Source organism: Anabrus simplex, chromosome 1 (assembly GCF_040414725.1).
Source record: "Anabrus simplex isolate iqAnaSimp1 chromosome 1, ASM4041472v1, whole genome shotgun sequence".
NCBI lineage: Eukaryota > Metazoa > Arthropoda > Insecta > Orthoptera > Tettigoniidae > Anabrus > Anabrus simplex.
The window spans coordinates 369541503-369563466 of NC_090265.1; the positions used below are offsets into that span (position 1 = coordinate 369541503).

The 21964-nt window shown below is 36.3% G+C and overlaps 1 protein-coding gene across 1 annotated transcript in view; it reads left to right on the forward strand.

Moving 5' to 3' along the window:
- The window catches only part of sff (sugar-free frosting), a 940682-nt gene that overhangs the window by 830403 nt on the left and 88315 nt on the right, over positions 1-21964 (forward strand). Inside the window, exons 5-9 of the mRNA XM_068226759.1 lie at positions 175-325; positions 1288-1503; positions 4630-4829; positions 7499-7717; positions 20279-20580. Coding sequence (XP_068082860.1) covers positions 175-325; positions 1288-1503; positions 4630-4829; positions 7499-7717; positions 20279-20580 — 1088 coding nt within the window. The remainder of the gene's footprint in view (positions 1-174; positions 326-1287; positions 1504-4629; positions 4830-7498; positions 7718-20278; positions 20581-21964) is intronic.

Sequence of the window (21964 nt, forward strand, 5' to 3'; positions counted from 1 at the left end):
CCAAAGTTTGAATGAAGTCACTGACCCCATAGCTGTGGCCTCCCCTTGTTAATGTCTTCCCATAACTTCACACAACTAATGGGCTCACCAATTTATTGTGCTCTCAAAACATTTTCAGTTGTGCTACAATATTGTTCTGAATGTTCAAACAAAGGAGATTTATTTTTATTTCAGTCATCGAGACCTCAAACCGGAGAATCTGCTTCTTGATGAAAAGAATAACATCAAGATTGCAGACTTTGGCATGGCATCACTACAGCCTGCAGGGAGCATGCTGGAGACTAGTTGTGGTTCTCCACATTATGCCTGTCCAGAGGTCATAAGGGTAAGTCTTAAATCTATCTGTGAACGATGATAACTACTTCCTCAATATTCATTAAACTCTTCATTTATATTATAGGACTAATACTTATTTGTTTTCAACTCTCCTCCCCTCAACCACTGCAACCAAAATGAATTCAACGTGCAGATAGGGAAAAGGTTAATTTGGCTTAGTTAAAATGTTAAAAATTGGCAATAATTTGATTTGATGTATTTTTTTCCTTTGCTAATGATTTCTACTTTCTGTCATTATCATTAGTCTGGTTAACCCAGTGAACCATCAACATTTTTATCAAATGCATGAGATTCATATAGTAGATTTACAGGCAAGTTAAAGAAATTCCAACACTCTGCTGTCACTTTTCGCCTTTGCTGGTGAGATGTAGTGTTTACAGTGCACTATGTCTTCAGGTGTGGGCTAGAATAAATTTGTTACTTTCATTAACGTGTCTCAGTCTCATCCTTGGCTTTGACAATACAAAAGTGACTGAGGTATAAGCGATACTAGTAATACCATTCCTTTTGCAGCCAGTCCCTGCTATGAATGGTATGAAAATATCGCTCATAGGGTCAGTTGGTGCATGTATTTCAGTAGGCTTGGCAGACTGGTATGTAATAGCAATTTCTGACTCAGTAAGGAAAGCAATGGGAAACTACCTCACTCCTCATTTCCATAGTATGCCCCTTCAACGATGCCTAGGCTATCTACGACAGCTGTTGGTGGAGCTGTGGAGGATCAAACCAGCCTTTGGGCTGAATAACCAACATACAAACCTACTCTCACTTTAGATAAATCATAGTTGAAAAGGAGCATTAAACACAAGTTTTTATTATTATTATTATTATTATTATTATTATTATTATTATTATTATTATTATTATTATTATTATTAACTCTTGTTTCTTTCTTTTTCTTTTTTTTTATATTAACATAGAGAAATGAAATAAATGAATATTTATTTTCAGGGTGAAAAGTATGATGGACGGAAAGCCGATGTATGGTCGTGTGGTGTAATCTTGTACGCCCTTCTTGTAGGAGCCTTACCATTTGATGACGACAATCTGCGTCAGTTATTAGAAAAAGTGAAGCGTGGTGTATTCCATATCCCTCATTTTGTGCCACCAGACTGTCAAAACCTACTCCGTGGCATGATAGAGGTGAACCCTGAGAAGCGGCTGACAGTAAGTTAACACAATTTTCTGAAATACATCCTTTGTGTCAAACAAACATAGCAGAACTTGGTGCAAAATGTATTCAGCACAATAGTCAGATAATGATCAAATTAAGCATCAAATGTTTTTTTGCATGTCGTATCTAACAACGGAAGTTTTGAGACCTCCTGATGATAATTTTCACATAACTTTCAGAACTGGACAAGTTTATAAATAAAGATACAGGTATGAAGTATACCACTTCACAACTTCCTGCAACATTTGTAGCCTTGTACCTTTGGGATATGGTGATGTCTGCATTGTGTATAACAGTGACCGATGTTTGAATAGAGGTAATGCTAAAAGATCTTGCCAGTTTCCAGTGGCATAGCGTGAAATAAAAAAGTGGGAACACTATAGTTTAAACATCCTAGTGCTAGGAATAAAATGTGGAGGTGGCACATTTTATCGGATGATCCTATAAATTTAGTTAAAACATGGACAATTAAATCAACAAATAACAATGTTATAAGAACAGTTATATCTAAAACATTGTAACACTTACCTAAACTGTCTTTTACACCAAATCTATCCATCAGTTACTGTGTGATTTGGACATGTCAGTAATCTCAATAAAGGTGGCATAAGAAGAGAGTTCTCCTCAAATTAGTTTTTTTTTTTTTTTTTTTTTTTTCCTACAGCTAAAGTGCTTACAATTACACAAACTGTAATTTGTCAGTGAGTTACATAAATAGGTTTTAATCCTCTTGAGTGTACTGATGACTCTCTTACTACTTTCTGTGGTAGTGGGATATGTTGCAACCAAACACAATACCTTAGCGACTTCCTCATACACAAAGTTTGTTGTTTACAACCAAATACTTCAGTAGGTTTTGTGGTGATACTATAAACACTTTTGCTCATTTTCAAGCTGGTCTGCAACCAGGGTACTGCTTTATTAGTTTGGAAATTTTCATCTTAGAGAATTCTTTCTCGTGTTTTGTGATTTTTATTTTATGTTATTTTATTTTATTTTTCATTCACTAATTCTGCAAATTGGAACTGTGAAAAAGTCTTTAAATCTAGATTTAATTTTAACAACTTGGCAGACAATGATTTCATGTCAGCGCTTTCAGTCTATACTTTTGAGAGTCACTGAAACTTACAGTACATTCCCATTCAGTTGGACAATTTTTTGCACACACTTTCCAAAGGAAGCCTCGCATTTTAGGTTTTGTAAATTTGCAGTGGCGAGTTGTATTTCATTATGGCAAGCATTTATATTAACTAGTGATTGTAGAACTTAAAACAAAGGGTCAGTGTGAACAGAGCATGTCTCGTAAATGCACAACTGGTACACAAAATTAGCATTATCCGTGTACTTGATCAGTCCTCTTGCATGATTTGTGGTGTTGCAGTTCCAGCGAGAATGTTCATCGTTGATTATTGTGTTAAAAACTTGGTACAACTCACAGAAATATTTAATTATAGTTGAGATGGCCCTTGAGTGAAAGATCCATTTTGTAGTGCAGGTCTGCAGCAACTTAAATCCCTTTTCAGTAAGCAATGCAGTGTGCTTGGACGACTTGCTGAAAAAATACTGTTAAATCAGAAATTTGCCTGCTACCATTTCTTGATGGATACAGTACTTTTGTATCTATCCCTTGGCACAGGCCAGAGTAAAGTGTAGCTTTCACTGAAGTCCCAGTCTCATCCATGGCTGTGACAATATGGAAGCTGCTGGGGTATGGGTGGTGCTGAGTATTGACATTCAGAGCACGACTAGTGCATCTGAGTGTTATTAAAGGTGTTGCTCATAGGATCAGTCGTGCAGCAATAGCACTTTCTGATCCAGTGAGGAAAGCAATGGCAAACTACCTCACTCCTCGTCTTTCCTAGTACACCTCATTTTGGTGCTGCCATTGGTTTTTGCGGTTTCCTTGTAACCGCATAACCTTTGGTGGTGCTATTTGAGGATCCAACCAGCCTCTGGGCTGATGACTTAACAGACAGACAAATCAGAAATACACAAGCATACTTGTTTTACTGTTTTTGAACCATATTAAAGCACTAGATTAAACTGGTTTGCAGAGCAGTAAATGAAGATTGCATGAGGGCAAAACTGTAAGTACCTAGGGATTAACAGAAGGAAATATCTTCAATCGGGTAATAGTCTGCCAGTGGCCATGATCATTAAGGCCTCAAGTCTCTAGGCTCCGAAAACATGGTTACCTGGTTCAAGTCCCATTGGTGAAAAAAAAGTGTTGCCATCAGAATGTTGTTTATAACAAATTCAAACATGTGCTTTTAAAGTGGTGGAAAGGTGGAATTTCACCACAGATCAGGATGAAATTTATTATTTGTAATCAGAATGGTGGCTGGTAAGGTAGGAGAGGTGGTGGTATACAATTTCTAATCACTAGACTGTGGGCCAAAAGCTAACATAGCAATACATTTTGTTCATTTCACAACTATTCTGCAAGCCAGAAGAACCTTTCATACCGGTTCCAAACCTCTTCAAAGGTGTTCATATGGAGTGAGGACATATGATTCTGCTAATGGTGATTTGTCTGTCAGATTGGGGTGTTAACCTTCCATCAGATCCCTTGGTGGTGTTTGACATGAGAAGGCTACGTACCGATGCCACGTTTCGGTTTCACCCACTCCCTACCTCATTATCATCATTTCACACCCAAACACACAGGTTGCCCATAGGCATCAAATAGAAAGCCTGCACCGGGCAAGCCCGTAATTATTTTGGTAGGCATCTCAAATTATGAATCTTATGTAATATGGTTTTACACAATGATTAGAGTATTATTAAGAACGGTAAACATTTATTCAGCTTTACGTCTATTTATTTAGTAGATTTAGAAGCTAGAATAATAGCATTGTTGGTTTTACATCCTCTTAACCAGTAACCAATTCATAATTTCATGGTAACATTCATTCATATTATAAAGAAAAGAAAAAATCATATCTTGTTTTATTCCTTCATAATAACTTAAATTTACAGCCTATCAAGGATTTATAACATTTTAAAATGCTGCAATGGTCCTTGTCATTACCATCCATTCAGAGATATTTCTACTAGAATGATAACTACTTATCTCTTGTAGAAAGAATTTATATGCATGAACAATGCATGTGTTTCAGTTAGCAGACATCAACCGTCATCCATGGGTGACAGCAGGTGGGAAAGGTGAACTAGAACTAGAGCTGCCAATGATGGAAGTGGTTCAAACGCACATCATCCCGTCCATTGATGCCATGGACCCTGACGTGCTCCAGGCTATCTCCAGCCTTGGTTGTTTCAAGGATCGTGATCGCCTCATCCAAGAGTTGCTCAGCCCTAGGTAAGATATTGATCTGAAACACTGCTAATAAGCAGTAATTATGGTCAAAGTATAAAAAAGAAAATACAAATATCTCTTCTACCAGGTGCAGAATCAAATTCCTGTTCAGGTGGCTAAAATTTAAGAGTGGTTAAATACAAGAGACGAGCATCAGTAGATTTTAAGAACCACATACATACATACATACATACATACATACATACATACCATAAAATGGAGTTATTTCAATCCAAACGTTTACATACTTTTCAACAATAGGAAATATTGGCGCAGTACCATAACAACGGTCCTGTAGGTGACAACAGTTTTTAGTTCTAGGCGAACTGGTCTACAATAATGGTAAGTTGTAGTACACAGTACCAACAATTGCTATTTTCAGCTGATGTTTCTCATGTGTACCACACACGTGAGGACATCAGTCACATAACTTCCATTACTGACAAGTAGGCCTACCTCAGTTGTTGAACTGTTAAGTTATGATTAGGGCCCGTATGTTTATGCAGTAATGGGTAGAATGCAAACTTACTGAAGCGAGTAACAAGTAGAGTCTACCTGCATGATGGTTATGTTACAAGGTTTGCATAAACATTAGGGGTTCTAGTGGGCCGAACCCCTAATGAGGTTTGCATAAATATTAGGGGTTCTAATGGGCTGAATATCCAGAATGGCACTAGATAGACGAGAACTATGGAGAATATTCTTTACATTATATCTGGGCTTTAGGAACTCTAGAATTTACAAGTAGGTCTGTTATGGCATATCTTTCTAGAAGCCTGGCCAGGTACGTATATAAGGAGGTGGTCTTGATGGTAGAGACGAGTTACTGTTTAGTTGGAGTCATGGTTTAACAGGAGTCGTACTTGTGACCACGTGTTGTGTTTGTGCCGACATGCTGTGGCAGTCAGCAGTCAATTGTTTTAAGGTTGTAATCTCCATGTGGTAAGTGCTTAGTGATAGTCAGTTATTAAAAATGGTGGTTTGTTGATCTTTCTGATGTGAGTGTTTGTTTGTAACAGTAGTTAATTAGGTTATATGTGTGATTAATGTGAAAATAAGTTCTAAATAGATATGTGTACCAACTGACAGCATTCTGTGTGTGTCTTTGTGGCTACATCAATGTAAAGAACTTTTTCTCATTGTATCAAGGTAATGACCCAAAGCACAAGGCCCATAAGGCACTTATGTTATTGTGTCTATCTACTTGAAATCCTCCACAAGTTAACAGACATCAAAGTGATTGGGAATTTGTGGCCTTTGTTAACAGAAGATGACCACCAACATCTCATATTTAAACAATGAACTTAATAATGCCCTTCATAAAGAATAAGGTAAAATTCAAGTCATTTATTGTGAAAATTTAGTTCATTCAATGACAGATAAACTTAGGGCACTGAGGAAGAATGGTAGTCTCCATACAAGGTTCCCTCAAAGATAGAAAACTTACTGACTGTACATACCACTTTCCACTGTGATGTTGAAAGTGATATCACACTGTGTATTAATCTCCAGTATGGCTATATGATTTTTTTTTAAATACTATTTTATGCATGTGTTGTGTGATAATTGTTAATGAATATTTTGTACAGATTCAATGATTCTTTTAACACAAAACTTCAATTTATACATCAGTAAATAGGTAGGTGCACCACTTTCACTGTGAGTCACTATATGAATGACTTTGAATAATATTTATTTTTTGCTTTATTGATCAAGAATTACTGCAAATGTACTAATATATACAGTACATGAAATATGTTCATTTTTTTAGTTCTGTCATGAACTATGTATTCATTGGTGATACAAAACAATTTTTGATGTGTGTGTGTGTATGGCAAATTCTAAGAAAGAGAAAGCTGCAAAAAAGAGAATGTTCAAGTTTACATGTATTGGAGAGATTTATATATAACATGTACTGTAGTTGAACCAAATACGGTAATTAAATTAATCATTAATATTAATCATATTATACAAGAGAGGCATTGGATTTGATGGTACAAGAATGTCTTTCATGATATTCTATACACTAACATTTTGATAAAGTTTGATGATGTGTCACCTATATAATGATAAGACTTTCCATATATGGGAATTTAATAATTGTTTTAATTTTAAGAGTTATAACAAGGATTCTTAAACATAATTGTAGTATATTAGTCAGCCGGGCTGAGTGGTTCAGACGGTTGAGGTGCTCGCTTTCTGACCCCAACTTGGCAGGTTCGATCCTGGCTCAGTCCAGTGGTATTTAAAGGTGCTCAAATACGTCAGCCTCGTGTCGGTAGCTTTACTGGTATGTAAAAGAACTCCTGCGGGACTAAATTCTGGCACCTTGGTGTCTCCAAAAACCGTTAAAGTAGTTAGAGGGATGTAAAGCCAATAACATTACTATTAGTACCATATACTAGTCGGTCATTTCCTGTTTCTAAATATATAATTATTTTTTTTCCTGATTGACTTCTTTCAACTAAAAAGTATGTTCTAAATACCCAATTTGAATCTTTTTAAAATATTAATCATATTAAACAAGAGAGGCATAGTATTTGATGGTACAAGAATGCCTTTCATGGTGTTCTATACCCTAACATTTTGATAAAGTTTGATGATGTGTCACTTATTTTCATATCCAACCTTCCATAACTTGAGTTTTTAATACAATACTGAATTTGTTGCAGCCACAACACTGAAAAAGTTATCTACTTCTTGCTGTTGGAGCGGAAACGCCGCCGCCCAGCCTATGAAGATGACACTGAGGTGATAGTACGAGTCCGTTCAGAGTCAAGTGACCCACCGAGAAAACGGATTGATACGTGCAAAGTGAATGGCACAGCTACTTTCCAGTTTGGCCAGATCAGCGAAGGTTCTCCACTGACACCTCGACGCCAGCAGGCGAAGTGAGTAAAACTGCCTCCTTAAGTTGGATGTGAATAATGGATGTACATAAAAATATTCCTTTTCAATCACAGTGTTTATAATTTATATATACATATTCAAACTTTTATTCCAATTCCATTTCTAAACAGATTGATATTCAATTCTTTAATATCATACCAGATTATTTCATAAATTGAAGTTATTGAGAGTCATCCTACACCTGTTATAACTAGAAATTTCTGTAAACAATTTAATGTTGCTGACATTATATTGGTTTATGTATTCAAGAAAAATATTCTAATAATGTCATACTTTAGGCTACTAATGGAAACATTGCTTCAATTTCCAATAAGGTTACGCCTAACCTAGTTTTAGGTATGTTTCCATTACACTAATCATCATCATCATCATCATCATCATCATCATGAGTGGCAACTACCTACTTCCAGTATGTTTAGATATTACCACACCTCTAGTGAAGCTCAACCCCTAAACCAAGGTCGTGTTTGCTGACTGGTAAGACATTAGTCCCGTAAGGTCATACTTACAGAGCGAATTATTTATTGTGCTCTCACCCAATTTTACGCCATTTCATCTTACCGCAATCTTTGTTCATGCTGCAAAATGCTGTATGTGTTATTTTTAAGGCATGCAATAATACGGTGGCTAATTTCTTGTGAACAAAGTGACGACTGCTATAATAGAATGGTAACCTGCCATTGTTGTTGTACAGTACATTCTTAACTTGTAGTGTTAAATCATCTATAATCGAATCATTGTATAATAGTTCACTGATTCTGTGATGTTTGTATTGTTATCAAAGCGGCTATTATAGTGAGAAGTGATTTAGTAATTTTTATCTATTTAACTTAGTGGTTATAAATTATTGCTAGTAAAATCAAACTATTTAGCGACGTTTATGCATTAGGAATGAATGTAAGACAGTTTTCTCAAAAAGGTTAAACTTAGTAACTTAATTGAAGGCGCTGGAACTTTTGAGGAAATAAGTGTGTCAAGTGACAGTGTTGAACAGTACAAAGAGTGCAGCGTTTGCAAACGGGAATCTTCACAAGATATAGAACAATGCTGTGATAAAGCGGAACTTCAAGGGGGATTGTTAACAAAGTGTTTCTGAAAGATGAAAGTGATAAAAAAGACACTGGCATGTTCTTAATGCAGGAAAATATATGTGACACTCTTAAGTACAAATTATTGTTAAAACCGTGGGTTCCACAAGTAACCTACGATTTTAAAGGTGATTTACGAGCTGGAACCAGCCATGCTTTCAGACACCAGTGGTTGAAGGATTATTGTATGTGGCTAATGCTGTTCTCTTGAACAGAAAGGCGCTTTATGCCGAATGTGTGTTCTGTTTAAGTCGAACATTAAAAGAGGTCTTCAAAGATCATTCATTATGAAACCTTTCACAAAATATAAGGCCTTCAAATACAGCACCCAAGATCATATAAAATCAAATTGGCATAGAGAATCATCAGAAAAGGCAAAAAACTTTGTGGATATCTATGATGGAAGGCAACTCATGGTAGCTGATCAAATCGATAATAATCTCCACCATCAGAATGAACAAAATAGAAAGAAGCTGGAACCAATTTTGTCAACTATCATTTTCTGTGGCACCCATGATATCTCACTTCGAGGGAAAACATCAGACAGTGGAATTTTCCATGATTTATTGGAATTCTGCCTGGAGGCACGAGATGCTCTACTATAAGAACACCTCATAAATTCTGCAAAAAAAAAAAAGCCAAGTACACTTTTCATTCAGTTCAAAATGAAATGATAAAATTTTGTGAACAGGAATTACGAGAGATGCTGGTTACGGAAGCAAATTCATCCAATGCCTTCTCTGTTATTGCTGACGAGATAGCTGACATATCTGGAACTAAGCAGCAGTCTGTTGGAATTCGGTTCGTTAAGAATACATCTAATGTTGATTTGAAAGTATGTGAAGAATTACTTGGGTTTCAGCTTGGATGAAATGAATGCCAAGTCAATTGCAAACTCAATTTTGAATTTTTTTAACAAGCTCTGGTCTGGATTTAACCAAACTATGTGGTCAAGGATATGACGGTTGTGCTACTATGGCAGGACATGAAGGTGGAGTTGCAAAATTAATACAAGATAGGAATCAAAAGGCTATTTTCTGTCACTGTGCTAGTCATAAACTCAACCTGGTAATAAACAACTTCAATGAGCTCTCTGTTGTGAATAATGCGGCAGGTACCATCAAGGAAATAATTAACTTTTTTCGTGAAAGTCCACTCCAAAGAAAGCAGATCTGCAACTTACCTCTTTTCTGTGAAACAAGATGGTCCTCAAAGTACAAAAGCATTAGGCTCTTTTAAGAAAACTTTTTCAGTATCATGAAGGCTGTTGAAAATATTTCTAACTGTCGAACTTTCAATTCTAAGACTCGGCAATGTGCACATAACCTTCACTGTTCAGCATCGAACTCAGCCTTTATTGTTGCAATGCACGTAATGGCAAAATGCAGTGGCATTTTAGAACCCGTTACAAACTTCCTTCAAGCGGAAGGATTGGAGCTCTTCAAAGTTAGAGAATATATCTTGTTGCTTCTGGACCTTTTAAAAAAGCAATGATCAGATGCAATTACTCACTTTCAAAGAATAATGGTAGATGCTGAGGACACAGCTTCTAATAGTGGATTTGAAATAGTGCTCCGTCACCTTGCTGCCAAGCAGCATCACAGGGCGAACCACATTGAAACTAGGGCTGAGGACTGTTATAGAGTTTCAGTCTACATTCCCTTCATAGACTCACTGATACAGTCTCTAGAATCTCATTTTGGAGAACAAAACAAGACCATACTTATGCTGTATTCTCTCCATCCTTGTGTTATGAAAACATTAAGAAAGGAAGATTTTTTGTGTTCCATGAAGGTTGTTTCTAATATCTACAAAATAGACAGGTTAATGGTGGATGCAGAATTGTGGTATGATATGTGGCAAACTAAGGACTATAAACCAGATATGATTTTCCTGGAACTTTTAAAAGAAAGTAAGGATTTTTACCTAAACTTAGGTGTTGTTTTAGAAATTTGTATTTCCATGCCCGCGACAACGTGCACAGCTGAGAGGAGTTTCAGCACGCTTCGTAGGGTGAAATCTTGGCTTAGATCAACAATGACAAACGATTAACTTAGTAGGCTTTGCACTGAGAAAGAGTGGCAGAGGACAAACAGAAGTTTATTAAAAACATTCTCCCATGATTTTCTAGAGAAGCTTGTAGAAGAGTGCAACTTCTCTTACCCAATTCTGATGTTTAAGGACATATTATGTAAAAAAACTTCATTTAAACAATTTTTGTCAGGTTTAAGCGTGGTTTATATCCATTTATATAAACATAATGGATAATATTTGTCAAGTGATAGATACATTTTGATTGAATGAACGTGTGTGTTGGATATCATATTACAAAACTAAGCCTTCAGATTCGTATTGCTGCTAATTCAGTACAGTTTTTTTTTTTTTTTTTAAAGTAGACAGAACATTTGCCTAGCCAGTGCTTTTTACCAATTCCGTGAAACTAAGTGTGTGAGAAAATAAAATGAACATTACAAAGTTTGTCACTTCATACAAGTGTTTCATTATTCTAACAAGAGCACTGCAAGATATTCATGACTGGCTGTGAAGAAGAGGAAAAATGTGGTGGTTCACTGTAATGGTGAGTACAAAACTAGGTTTTTTAAAAACATTTGGAAACATTAGTTTTAAGTAACTGATAAATTATTCCATTGTGTGTGCTATTTGAATAATTAGCCAAGTTGAGTTTTAGGGATATTTCTACAGTTTAATTTAACATAGTGACTTGGGGTTATCTCAAAATATATCCAGTTGTTTAGATAATTGGCCAATTGGGTTGACATTACCATTTAAATAAACTGCTTGATTTCTAATTTTTGGAAATATGACATGATCATTATATTATTTGTAACCATTTTAAGAACTGAACCTTTTGATAATGAATCACAGAAGAGGAAAAACAAACTGTTGTGGTCAAAATCTCTGAACTAAAGGCTAAATATCCATCCATTCTGGCCATAAAGTAGACAATGGTTTCAGAGCAGCGAAGTGCTACATTTAACAAAGCAAGTAAGAAATACAAAGAAAATGGAGAGGAATGCTTGCATATCATCATTATCTAGGTAGGTTATGAAACAAAATAATGTATCTTCTTTATAGCAAGAAAGTTGATCTGCAAAAGATCCTGCGGGTACCCATGTTCCAATCCAATTTAATTTACCTTATTTGTACAGTATGCTTTATTCCCACATTTTAAACCATCAGTATTACATATTATATGATCTTGTTTCATTGTCTGTAGATCACTTTGCCCAATATCAAACTGAATGACAAAAGCAGAAAAGGAATTTTGAAAAATATTTATGAGCTACCATATACAATTTACTTTTTTAAACTAAAATTTTTGCTGAAGTGTGTCCAATATTCTCTGCTGTCAAATTCTGGGCAAAGACAAAAGTGATGAACAATTCCTACTGAAATTATATAGGCTAACATAAAACTGCACATAGTAGTATAGTCTTAGTTATGAAAGTTGCATTTCTCATAGGCCTACATATGAAGTAGAATTTAATGCAGATTATTTGTTTTCTTGGAAGGAGACATATTCATAAATCTTCCATAATTATTCAGAATCAAAAGTTATTTTTATTTAGCTACTGGTAGTTTTTTAAGAGTTTGAACATCACACTAACACATCTTTTCGATGATGCAAGGATAGGAAAGGGCTAGGATTGGGAAGGTGGAGGCCATGGCCTTGATTAAGGTATAGCCCCAATATTTGCCTGGTGTGAAAATGGGAAACCATGGAAAACCATCTTCAGGGTTGCCAGTTGTGGGATTCGAACCCACCATCTCCCGAATGCAAGCTCATAGCTACCCAACCCCAACCACATGGCCAACTAACTCAAAAATCAGAATCATCATAGTACTGTAATAATAATCTTTATCATCAGTAGATAGTGGAATTTTAGGCCCTAAAAGGTGGTGTTTTAGGCACCAAAAACAGGCCCTTTCATTGCTGCTTTTAGGCTTTAAATTAGTAATTAATAATAATAATAATAATGATAATAATAATAATAATAATAATAATAATATCTTTTGAAGGATTTAATCCATACCTTTGTGGTATTTGAAAACAACATTATACACATTTTGCATTTTTAAAATGGTACATTTGCAAATTCACACAGAACTCATGATTTACCCAAAACATAAAGCAGAGACTTTTGTGCTTTTGTAATGTCCCTTACTCAATATTTTTCCCATAGTTTGCTATTTGCTTCACAACAAATAACAAGCACATTTTCTAAATTTTCAGTTTTAAAGTTACATCATTTGCGACTCAGGATTCATTTATATGTGAGAATGAGCATTCCCATCAACTGAGGAAAGTGGACAATATTTCAGCTTGTAGAGTAGATTAATTGGAAATTAATCGTCAGCTACATCATTCTTGCCTGACAAAATATCAGCTGCAACAGATAATCACCTTAATCCTGTGTTCTTTTGTAGCACCATTTCCAACTTCTGACCATTTTCTCTAGTGGTGCATGATGCTTCACCATGCATCCTATTATTAACTTTTTATGTATATACATTATGGAATATTCTGTTCATAATAATAATAATAATAATAATAATAATAATAATAATAATAATAATAATAATAATAATAATAATAATAATTTCCTGTTACTACTAAATTTTCATAGTCCATATATTAATTAGAGAGGCTTCTTTTTCTTCATTTTAACATCCTGATTGTCAAGCATAGACCTGAATTATATGACATTTGTCTTCATTCCAATTTACTAACACTTTAATTATTCTATCACTGACATATTCAGTCTGGCTACAAATATCTTTATGAAGTACAAAGCCCACTCTGTTTCTTTACTCCAAATTATTTCCAGACCAGTATAGTTTATAGTCTAGCCAGAAGAATCTTATACCTGTTGCCTTCCATCTTGTTTCACTCATTCCCATTATGAGAATTTCCTCCTTATCATCAGATCATTTATATCTTCAGTTTTATTTGTCAGTGTGATTGTGAGAAAGTGAATGTGACAATGAAAGCAAAGTGTGGGACAGACAGCGAAAGGCAATAATGCCAATAGGAAACAATAATTGTGGCATGTTGGCAACAGTGTGTATGGAACCAGCAGTGAGAAAAATAATAGCACTGGCAAATTGTTGAGACTCATTATAGGAAAGCTCCTAGACGAAGATGGAAGCTGATTAACAATGGATCAGGCCCCAGAATCATCTGAAAGTAGAAACTACAAGAATCTTCAGTAGGGCTATGTACAGTAGAGAGCAAATCCAATGAGACAGAGTCAGTCTTGAGTGCATCGGTCGTGAATGAAGGTTGTGAGTCTGTGATGAATCATTCATCGGGAGTGAGTCTGTCAGATGGCTATGCACAGTTCAATGAGGCTCATTAGTTGCAAAGTTAAATGTTCTGGAACTATACTGCACTGAGGAGGTTGTGTTGGAGTTTAGGAGTTTGACGCACCACTGGGCCAATTGTTCAAGTGTGTGTTATGATTCTGAATAAAAACTGTATTGAGTGGAAAAAATCAAATGTAAGTGAACTTGTAAATAACTGCAAATAGTAATTTAAATGAATTTAGTACTCAGTGAGTTGACTACACAATTAGGATTACATGAGCATTCTTGTATATTTTATTTTTCATTCCGGACATGATGGATTCAAACCCCACCACCGGCAGCCCTGAAGATGATTTTTCGTGGTTTTTCATTTTCATACCAGGCAAATTGTGGGGCTATACCTTAATTAAGACTATGGCAGCTTTCTTTCTAATCCTAGGCCTTTCCCATCCTTACATCACAGAAAAACCTTTGATGTGTTGGTGAATATAAAACCCCAGCCAAAAAAATGAATAAATAAATTTAGTAAATAGTAAATCACACTACCTCTCTCAATAGAGATTTTTAAAGTTTTATGAACCTAGATAACCTATGACATTAATATAAGAATATTAGCCTACAACATTGATATAAGAATATTAAAGTGATTGAGGCCCGTAATTTGTATGAAAAGATATTTGGAAACAAATACATATCTTGGTAAGATGCAAGCACTTCGGATGTGGTGTGGAGAGTGATGCTTGCCAGCATGTGAAGTCCCAACAGCAAATTCTAAAAGAGGTTGCTCGTTGTCATAAGACCTATCTGTGTCGGTGCGACGTTAAACAAATAGCAAAAAAAAAAAATTATTAAATTTTTAAAAAAATAAGGAGGTTGCATTATTGTATGGAGATGTCTTTTACGTAATGGGCAGGATCCTTTCACTTAAATCTAAATACGAAGGTAAACGCAAAAATAAGGTCTCCTAAATTGTTTTTACACCGAGCTCGATAGCTGCAGTCGCTTAAGTGCAGCCAGTATCCAGTAATCGGGAGATAATGGGTTCGAGCCCCACTGTCGGCAGCCCTGAAGATGGTTTTCCGTGGTTTCCCATTTTCACACCAGGCAAATGCTAGGGCTGTACCTTAATTAAGGCCACGGCCGCTTCCTTCCAATTCCTAGGCCTTTCCTATCCTGTCGTTGCCATAAGACTTATCTGTGTTGGTGTGACGTAAAGCAAATAGCAAAAAAAAAAAATAATAATACCTAATTTTTATAAATACCTAGACCAGTTTATTTCTACAATGGTTTACATCACATTACAGCTTGAACATTTAGCTATTTTTCTACATAATCACCATTTTGATCAATGCATTTTTGTAGACGCTGTGACAGTTTTGGTATGCCCATGTCGTACGAGCCATGCTGTTCAGGAAGTTGTGAACCTCATCTTTCACCTCGTCATCGGTGTTGAATCACTTTCCAGCCAAATATTATTTCAACTTAGGGAACAAGTGATAGTCGCTGGGCATCAGGTCAGGACTATAGAGTGGGTGGGTGATGATGTTCCACTGAAAATGTTGCAGGAGTGCAACAGTTTGCCGGGCGACGTGCGGGCGAGCGTTGTAATGGAGAATTTTTACGTTCTTGCTCAACATTCCTCATCTCCGGTTCTGAATTGCCCATCTGAGGTTTTTCGGGGTCTCACAGTACCTGTCAGCGTTAATTGTGGTCCCAGCGGGCATAAAGTCGACCAACAATACCCCTTTTCAATCCCAAAACACATTTGTCATGACTTTACCGGCAGACTGTGTTTGCTTGAATTTCCGCAACTTTGGCAAAGAGGGATGCCATCACTGGCATGATTGTTGCTTGGTCTCAGGTTTAAAGTGGAACGCCCAGGTTTCGTCACCCATGACTCCCCTTCCTACAAACTAATATTTGGTCCAATTTGTCCTCTTGAATTCAAACTTCATCGTCATATTGTGATCTTTCCTACATTTGAAGACCCCACTCAAACTTATTTGTCTACTAATGTCATTCTCTCCACTTATCACTTAGTCAAGCAGCTCATCTCCTTTCTCCCAAGTCTTCCTAGCCCAAACTTTGCAACATTTTTGTAATGCTACTCTTTTGTCGAAAATCACCCAGAACAAATCGAGATGCTTTTCTTTCAATTTTTTCCTGTTCTTGAACCAAGTAATCGTGGTGAGGGTCCCATACACTGGAACCATACTCTAGTTGGGGTCTTAGCAGAGACTTATATGCCCTCTCCTTTACATCCTTACTACAACCTCTAAATAACCTCATAATCATGTGCAGAGATCTGTACCCTTTATTTACAATCCCATTTATATGATTACCCCAATGAAGATCTTTCCTTATATTAACACTTAGGTACTTACAATGATCCCCAAAAGGAACTTCCACCCAATCAACACAGTAATTAAAACTGAGAGGACTTTTCCTACTTGTGAATCTTACAACCTGACTTTTAACCCCATTTAAAATCATACAATTGCTTACTGTCGATCTCACAACATTATTGAGGTCATTTTCAGTTTCTCACAATCTTGTAACCTTTTTATTACTCTATACTAATAACATCATCCGCAAAAGGCCTTACCTCTGATTCCATTTCTTTACTCATATCATTTATATATATATATATAAGAAAACATAAAGGTCCAATAATACTGCCATGAGGACTTCCTCTCTTAATCATTACAGGGTCAGATAAAGCTTCGCCTACTCTAATTCTCTGAGTTCTATTTTCTAGAAATATAGCGAGCCATTCAGTCACTCTTTTGTGTAGTCCAATTGCACTCACTTTTGCCAGTAGTCTCCCATAATCTACCCTATCAAATGCCTTAGACAGGTCAACTGCGATACAGTCCATTTGACCTCTTGAATCTAAGTTATCTGCTGGAATCCTACAAGTTGAGCTTCAGTGGAATAACCTTTCCTAAACCTGAACTGCCTTCTGTCAAACCAGTTATCAATTTTGCAAACATGTCTAATATAATTAGAAAGAATACTTTCCCAAAGCTTACATGCAATGCAAGTCAAACTGACTGGCCTGTAATTTTCAGCTTTATGTCTATCACCCTTTCCTTTATACACAGGGGCTACTATAGCAACTCTCCATTCATTTGGTATAGCTCCTTCATGCAAACAACAATCAAATAAGCACTTCAGATATGCTACTATATCTCAACATATTGTCTTTAGTATATCCCCAGAAATCTTATCAATTCCAGCTGCTTTTCGAGTTTTCAACTTCTGTATCTTATTGTAAATATCATTGTTATCATAGGTAAATTTTAATACTTATTTAGTATTAGTCATATCCCCTATCTGGACATTATCCTTGTAACCAACAATACATACTGCTGACTAAATTCTTCTGCCTTTTGAAAATCCTTGCATACACACTCCGCTTGTTAATCAATGATTCCTGGAATGTCCTTCTTGGAACCTGTTTCTGTTTTAAAGTACATATACATACCCTTCCTTTTTTCACTGAATTTTGTCTGACTGCCAGTTATGCTTACCATCATGCCAACTTCTTTGCTAGATTCAATTTCCTATTAAGCTCCTTCAATTTCTTCTTACTTCCACAGCCATTCCTAACTATTTTCTTTCTAACCTGCACCTCCTTCTTAGTTTCTTTACTTCTCTGTTATAATATAATGTATTTATACCATTCATTACCACCTTGAAAGCTACAAACCTGTTTTCACATTCCTCAACAATTGCTCTAAACTCATCCCAAAGTCTGTTTACATTTTTATTTACCATTTTCCACTGATTATAGTTACCTTTTTTAACACCCTCATGCCTGTTTTATCAGCCATATAATAATAATAATAATAATAATAATAATAATAATAATAATAATAATAATAATAATAATAATAATAATAATAATTTAATAGAGCACCCAATTTGTGTATATAAAGCAATTACATGTCATTTAAACATAAATCTACTATAGGCATATTTCTCTTAGAGCATTCCACAACATGGTAACGAGTACAAGTCAAATTACACAGTGCACACACACAACTATCGTCCGGTTCATGAAAGATCCTAGTTTTGCAGAGTTTATAGTGGTATCCATGAATTGCCATATGGTACTGCCTAATAGTCCTACTTTTAAGACCTTCCTTTCTATCACATTTATTTTTAACTACAACAAAAACAGTTTCATGATCACTAATAACATATATTACTTTGGTTTCTCTATAGAGCTCATCTGGCTTTAAGCACCACATCCTGTAGTTGGTACTGTCACTTTCTGAATCAGCTGTCCTTCCCATATTAACTTATTTGCCATTTGTTGGTCATGCTTCCTGTTAGGTAGGTTATAGCATTATTGGTATTATATTTATCGTTTTTAAGTTACATTTTCTGAGTCAGCACAGAAAAATATTGCTTCCTTCTTAACAAATTCTTCAGATATGTTAAGACACCTGACAGAAGGTCACCTCCAGCAAAGTTGTAAGTGTAATAAAGGTAAAGGGTGGGCTTGCAAAGAAATGTATCAAAGGGATAATATGATTGCAATTTTAACTAAAAGTATAGATAGTTCTGATCAGACAGTTTATAATATGGCATGCAATGAAAAGGGAACAATTAAGAGCATGGCTATCTAAGACAAAAAGCTAGGAAAGGAAATTCTAAGTGAGTGTGGATGCTTACACCTCTGATGAAGATGAGAATCAAAAGTGAGCTAGTTGAGACCTGACAGCAAGTAAGTATGAATAGACTGGGATTGATGAGAAGTGAGCCCATCTAATTACTCAGTAGTGTGAAGGAGGATATTCTTGCTAATTTTATTTTCATGTATGTCCCTGTCTTTTGCCCTTACTGGCACCATATTGTATGAACCTGCGTGTAATTGGAATGGTGGTAGTGCGGAATGTTGTGTGTGAGGAAAGGAAGAGTAACACCCAGTCCCCAGGCCAGGGATATTAATCATTACAATTAAAAAACCCTGACCTGGCCGGGAATCAAATTCGGGTCCGCCGGGTGACAGGAGGATGCGTTGCCCCATATACCGTGAGGCTGGACTGACCTAGATGTTAGGCTCCTTTTAAATGACAAGGAAGCATTAAACAACACCATGTCACAATGTGCCTTGTGGCAGGAAGAATTAAATTACAACTTTGTATGACATCAATACTTGCACATTCCCAAAGTAGCTTATAGTAATAATAATAATTTCGTGTGGCTATTTCTAGCCGAGTGCAGCCCTTGTAAGGCAGACCCTCTGATGAGGGTGGGCGGCATCTGCCATGGGGAGGTAACTGCATGTTATTGTGGTGGAGGATAGTGTTATGTGTGGTGTGCGAGTTGCAGGGATGTTGGGGACAGCACAAACACCCAACCCCCGGGCTATTGGAATTACCCAATGCAGGTTAAAATCCCCGACCCGGCCGGGAATCGAACCCGGGACCCTCTGAACCGAAGGCCAGTACGCTGACCATTCAGCCAACGAGTCGTACGCTTATAGTGATAGCGTAACTGAACTATTATTTCTCTGACCCCAGTGAATAAGCTGATAAGTCACATTAGCAAAAATGAGATATCTACACCAATTTATTCTCCTATACATCCTTCACATTCGTGCATAAATAGGTAAGCACTGACCCTTCTCCTAATCCCATAAAGAGAATGCATATAAGGACATATCTACATTTTGAAATATCTGATTATGTGTTGAACCAGATAAGTTCATTTTATGACTTATCAGCTTATTCACCAGGGACACAGATTGTATACTGCCTGCTTTAAGCAACAGAAAATGAGGGTACATATTGGTATCTTTTCTTGTATTTTCACTCATGTTCTTGAAGGTATGGTGTTTTGATTGATTGATTGATTGATTGATTGATTGATTGATTGATTGATTGATTGATTGATTGATTGATTGATTGATTGCTTGATTGATTGATTGATTGATTGATTGATTGATTGATTGATTGATTGATTGATTGATTGATTGATTGATTGATTGATTGATTGATTGATTGATTGATTGATTGATTGATTGATTGATTGATTGATTGATTGATTGATTGATTGATTGATTGATTGATTGATTGATTGATTGATTGATAATTCTAAGTAATCTGTCCCCAGTAGTGGCTCAGCCAGGCACCATAATCGACGGTCACCTGGTAGTGGTGGTGGTGGAGGAGGGAGTCTCCATCCGATGAACCATCAAAACTCGTCCAGTCCAATTCATGCAGGCTTCAACAACACTGCTTCTTCAACTCTAGCGGGAATTCTGTCGCCTGTTGCTCAAAGAGCCTCTGTACATCATCACCATCACCACCATCATCGGCCAACGCATGGTGCAACACTAGTCCCACCATCGCCACACCATCAACGAGCCAATAGTAGTGGTGGCTCAGCTTCCGATAGCAATGATACTTCTGCAGGTACTAAGCATTCTTAATTTTTTCTTCTATTTTGGTATATGCAGTAACATTTTTTAAAATTACACTGAAGTTACTTTAACATGGTAATGAGAGCTTAAATACTTGGCACAAAACTTTCACTTCGACTTATAAGTGAGAATCTTATCCAAAAAAGACTCCTTGTTCGTACCCTCCTAGTTTGTATAATGGTATATTAGAAGCAGCTAGGACGTGACTGAAGTAAGAGTCATATTAGCTGAAGCAGTATCAGCGATTAGGTGGGGCGAGGGTGGGGGCAGCCGCCTCCAACTTTGTGGAGAAAACATTACAATTTTATTCCATACTAGCCAGCTGAAACTATGAATTTTTCTAACAAGCAATTTGTACAAGACCTGTTGTCTTATCAGCTAATTTTTTCCTTTATTTTCTTTAATTATTAACATAATTATAAGTAGAAATATGCAAAAGATATTGTTCGTCGCAAGTAACCAATTTGTAAATGCCACAGCAAGTAGTGGACACTTTGCATGTGCTGTGAGGAAGGGTAGCAGAGGTATATTTTTTTCTTTAAAGGTCATGGACCCTGACATATGATTTACTCACTTGCTGCACACATTAGTCAGTCTGGCAATCTCTTTAGTGTCTGTTAGTTTCTTGGTGTGTAGTCAAATACTAAATGATTTTTAATTGTATAATCACACCGTACCTCTATTTAATTGTAATACATCTGTAATATTGCTTTGGTGAAATTTTTACTGTATAGTATTAAATCAAAATCTCAAAAAACTATTATTACTGCACTTAAGTTCGTAAACTGTCACCCTTTATCTCTCTGTCGAAATTAGCTCAGAGGACATCAAAAAATTATTCTGTAGGTTTTTTTTTTAATGTATATGCTCCCCCTGTCCCCTGCTAATATCCCACAAATCCAGGTACTTTTTGTTGTCTGTACAGTTTTTGCCCCACTACCACCCATTCTAATTCCCAATTGCCGCTACTGACCAGAAGAGGGTACAGTGCTGGCAGCAAATAGTTTGAAGTATCTAGTTTAAATACAGAGTTGCGGACTGAATGGCATAACAATCTATAATGATATTTTATTCATAGGTATATTTTAATAACTATAGTATTCTATGTTTTCATTTTCATCATAGACTTATTAAAATGGAATCATCACCCCCAAGAGTACTTAATACCTACTACAATGTTTTAAAAAGGGCATTCCTAACATGAAGACAAACACCCTTCGGAGCCAGCCCTAATCTGAGAGCAGATACTGTTTGATGGATTTCAGTATCATTTCCTCCACTGATTGGCCATCACCTTCTAAGGGTCTATCACCTGTAATTATTGATCCCTCTGGGGAGTTACTAGCGGTACAGACTACTCTGTTCGCTACAGTAGG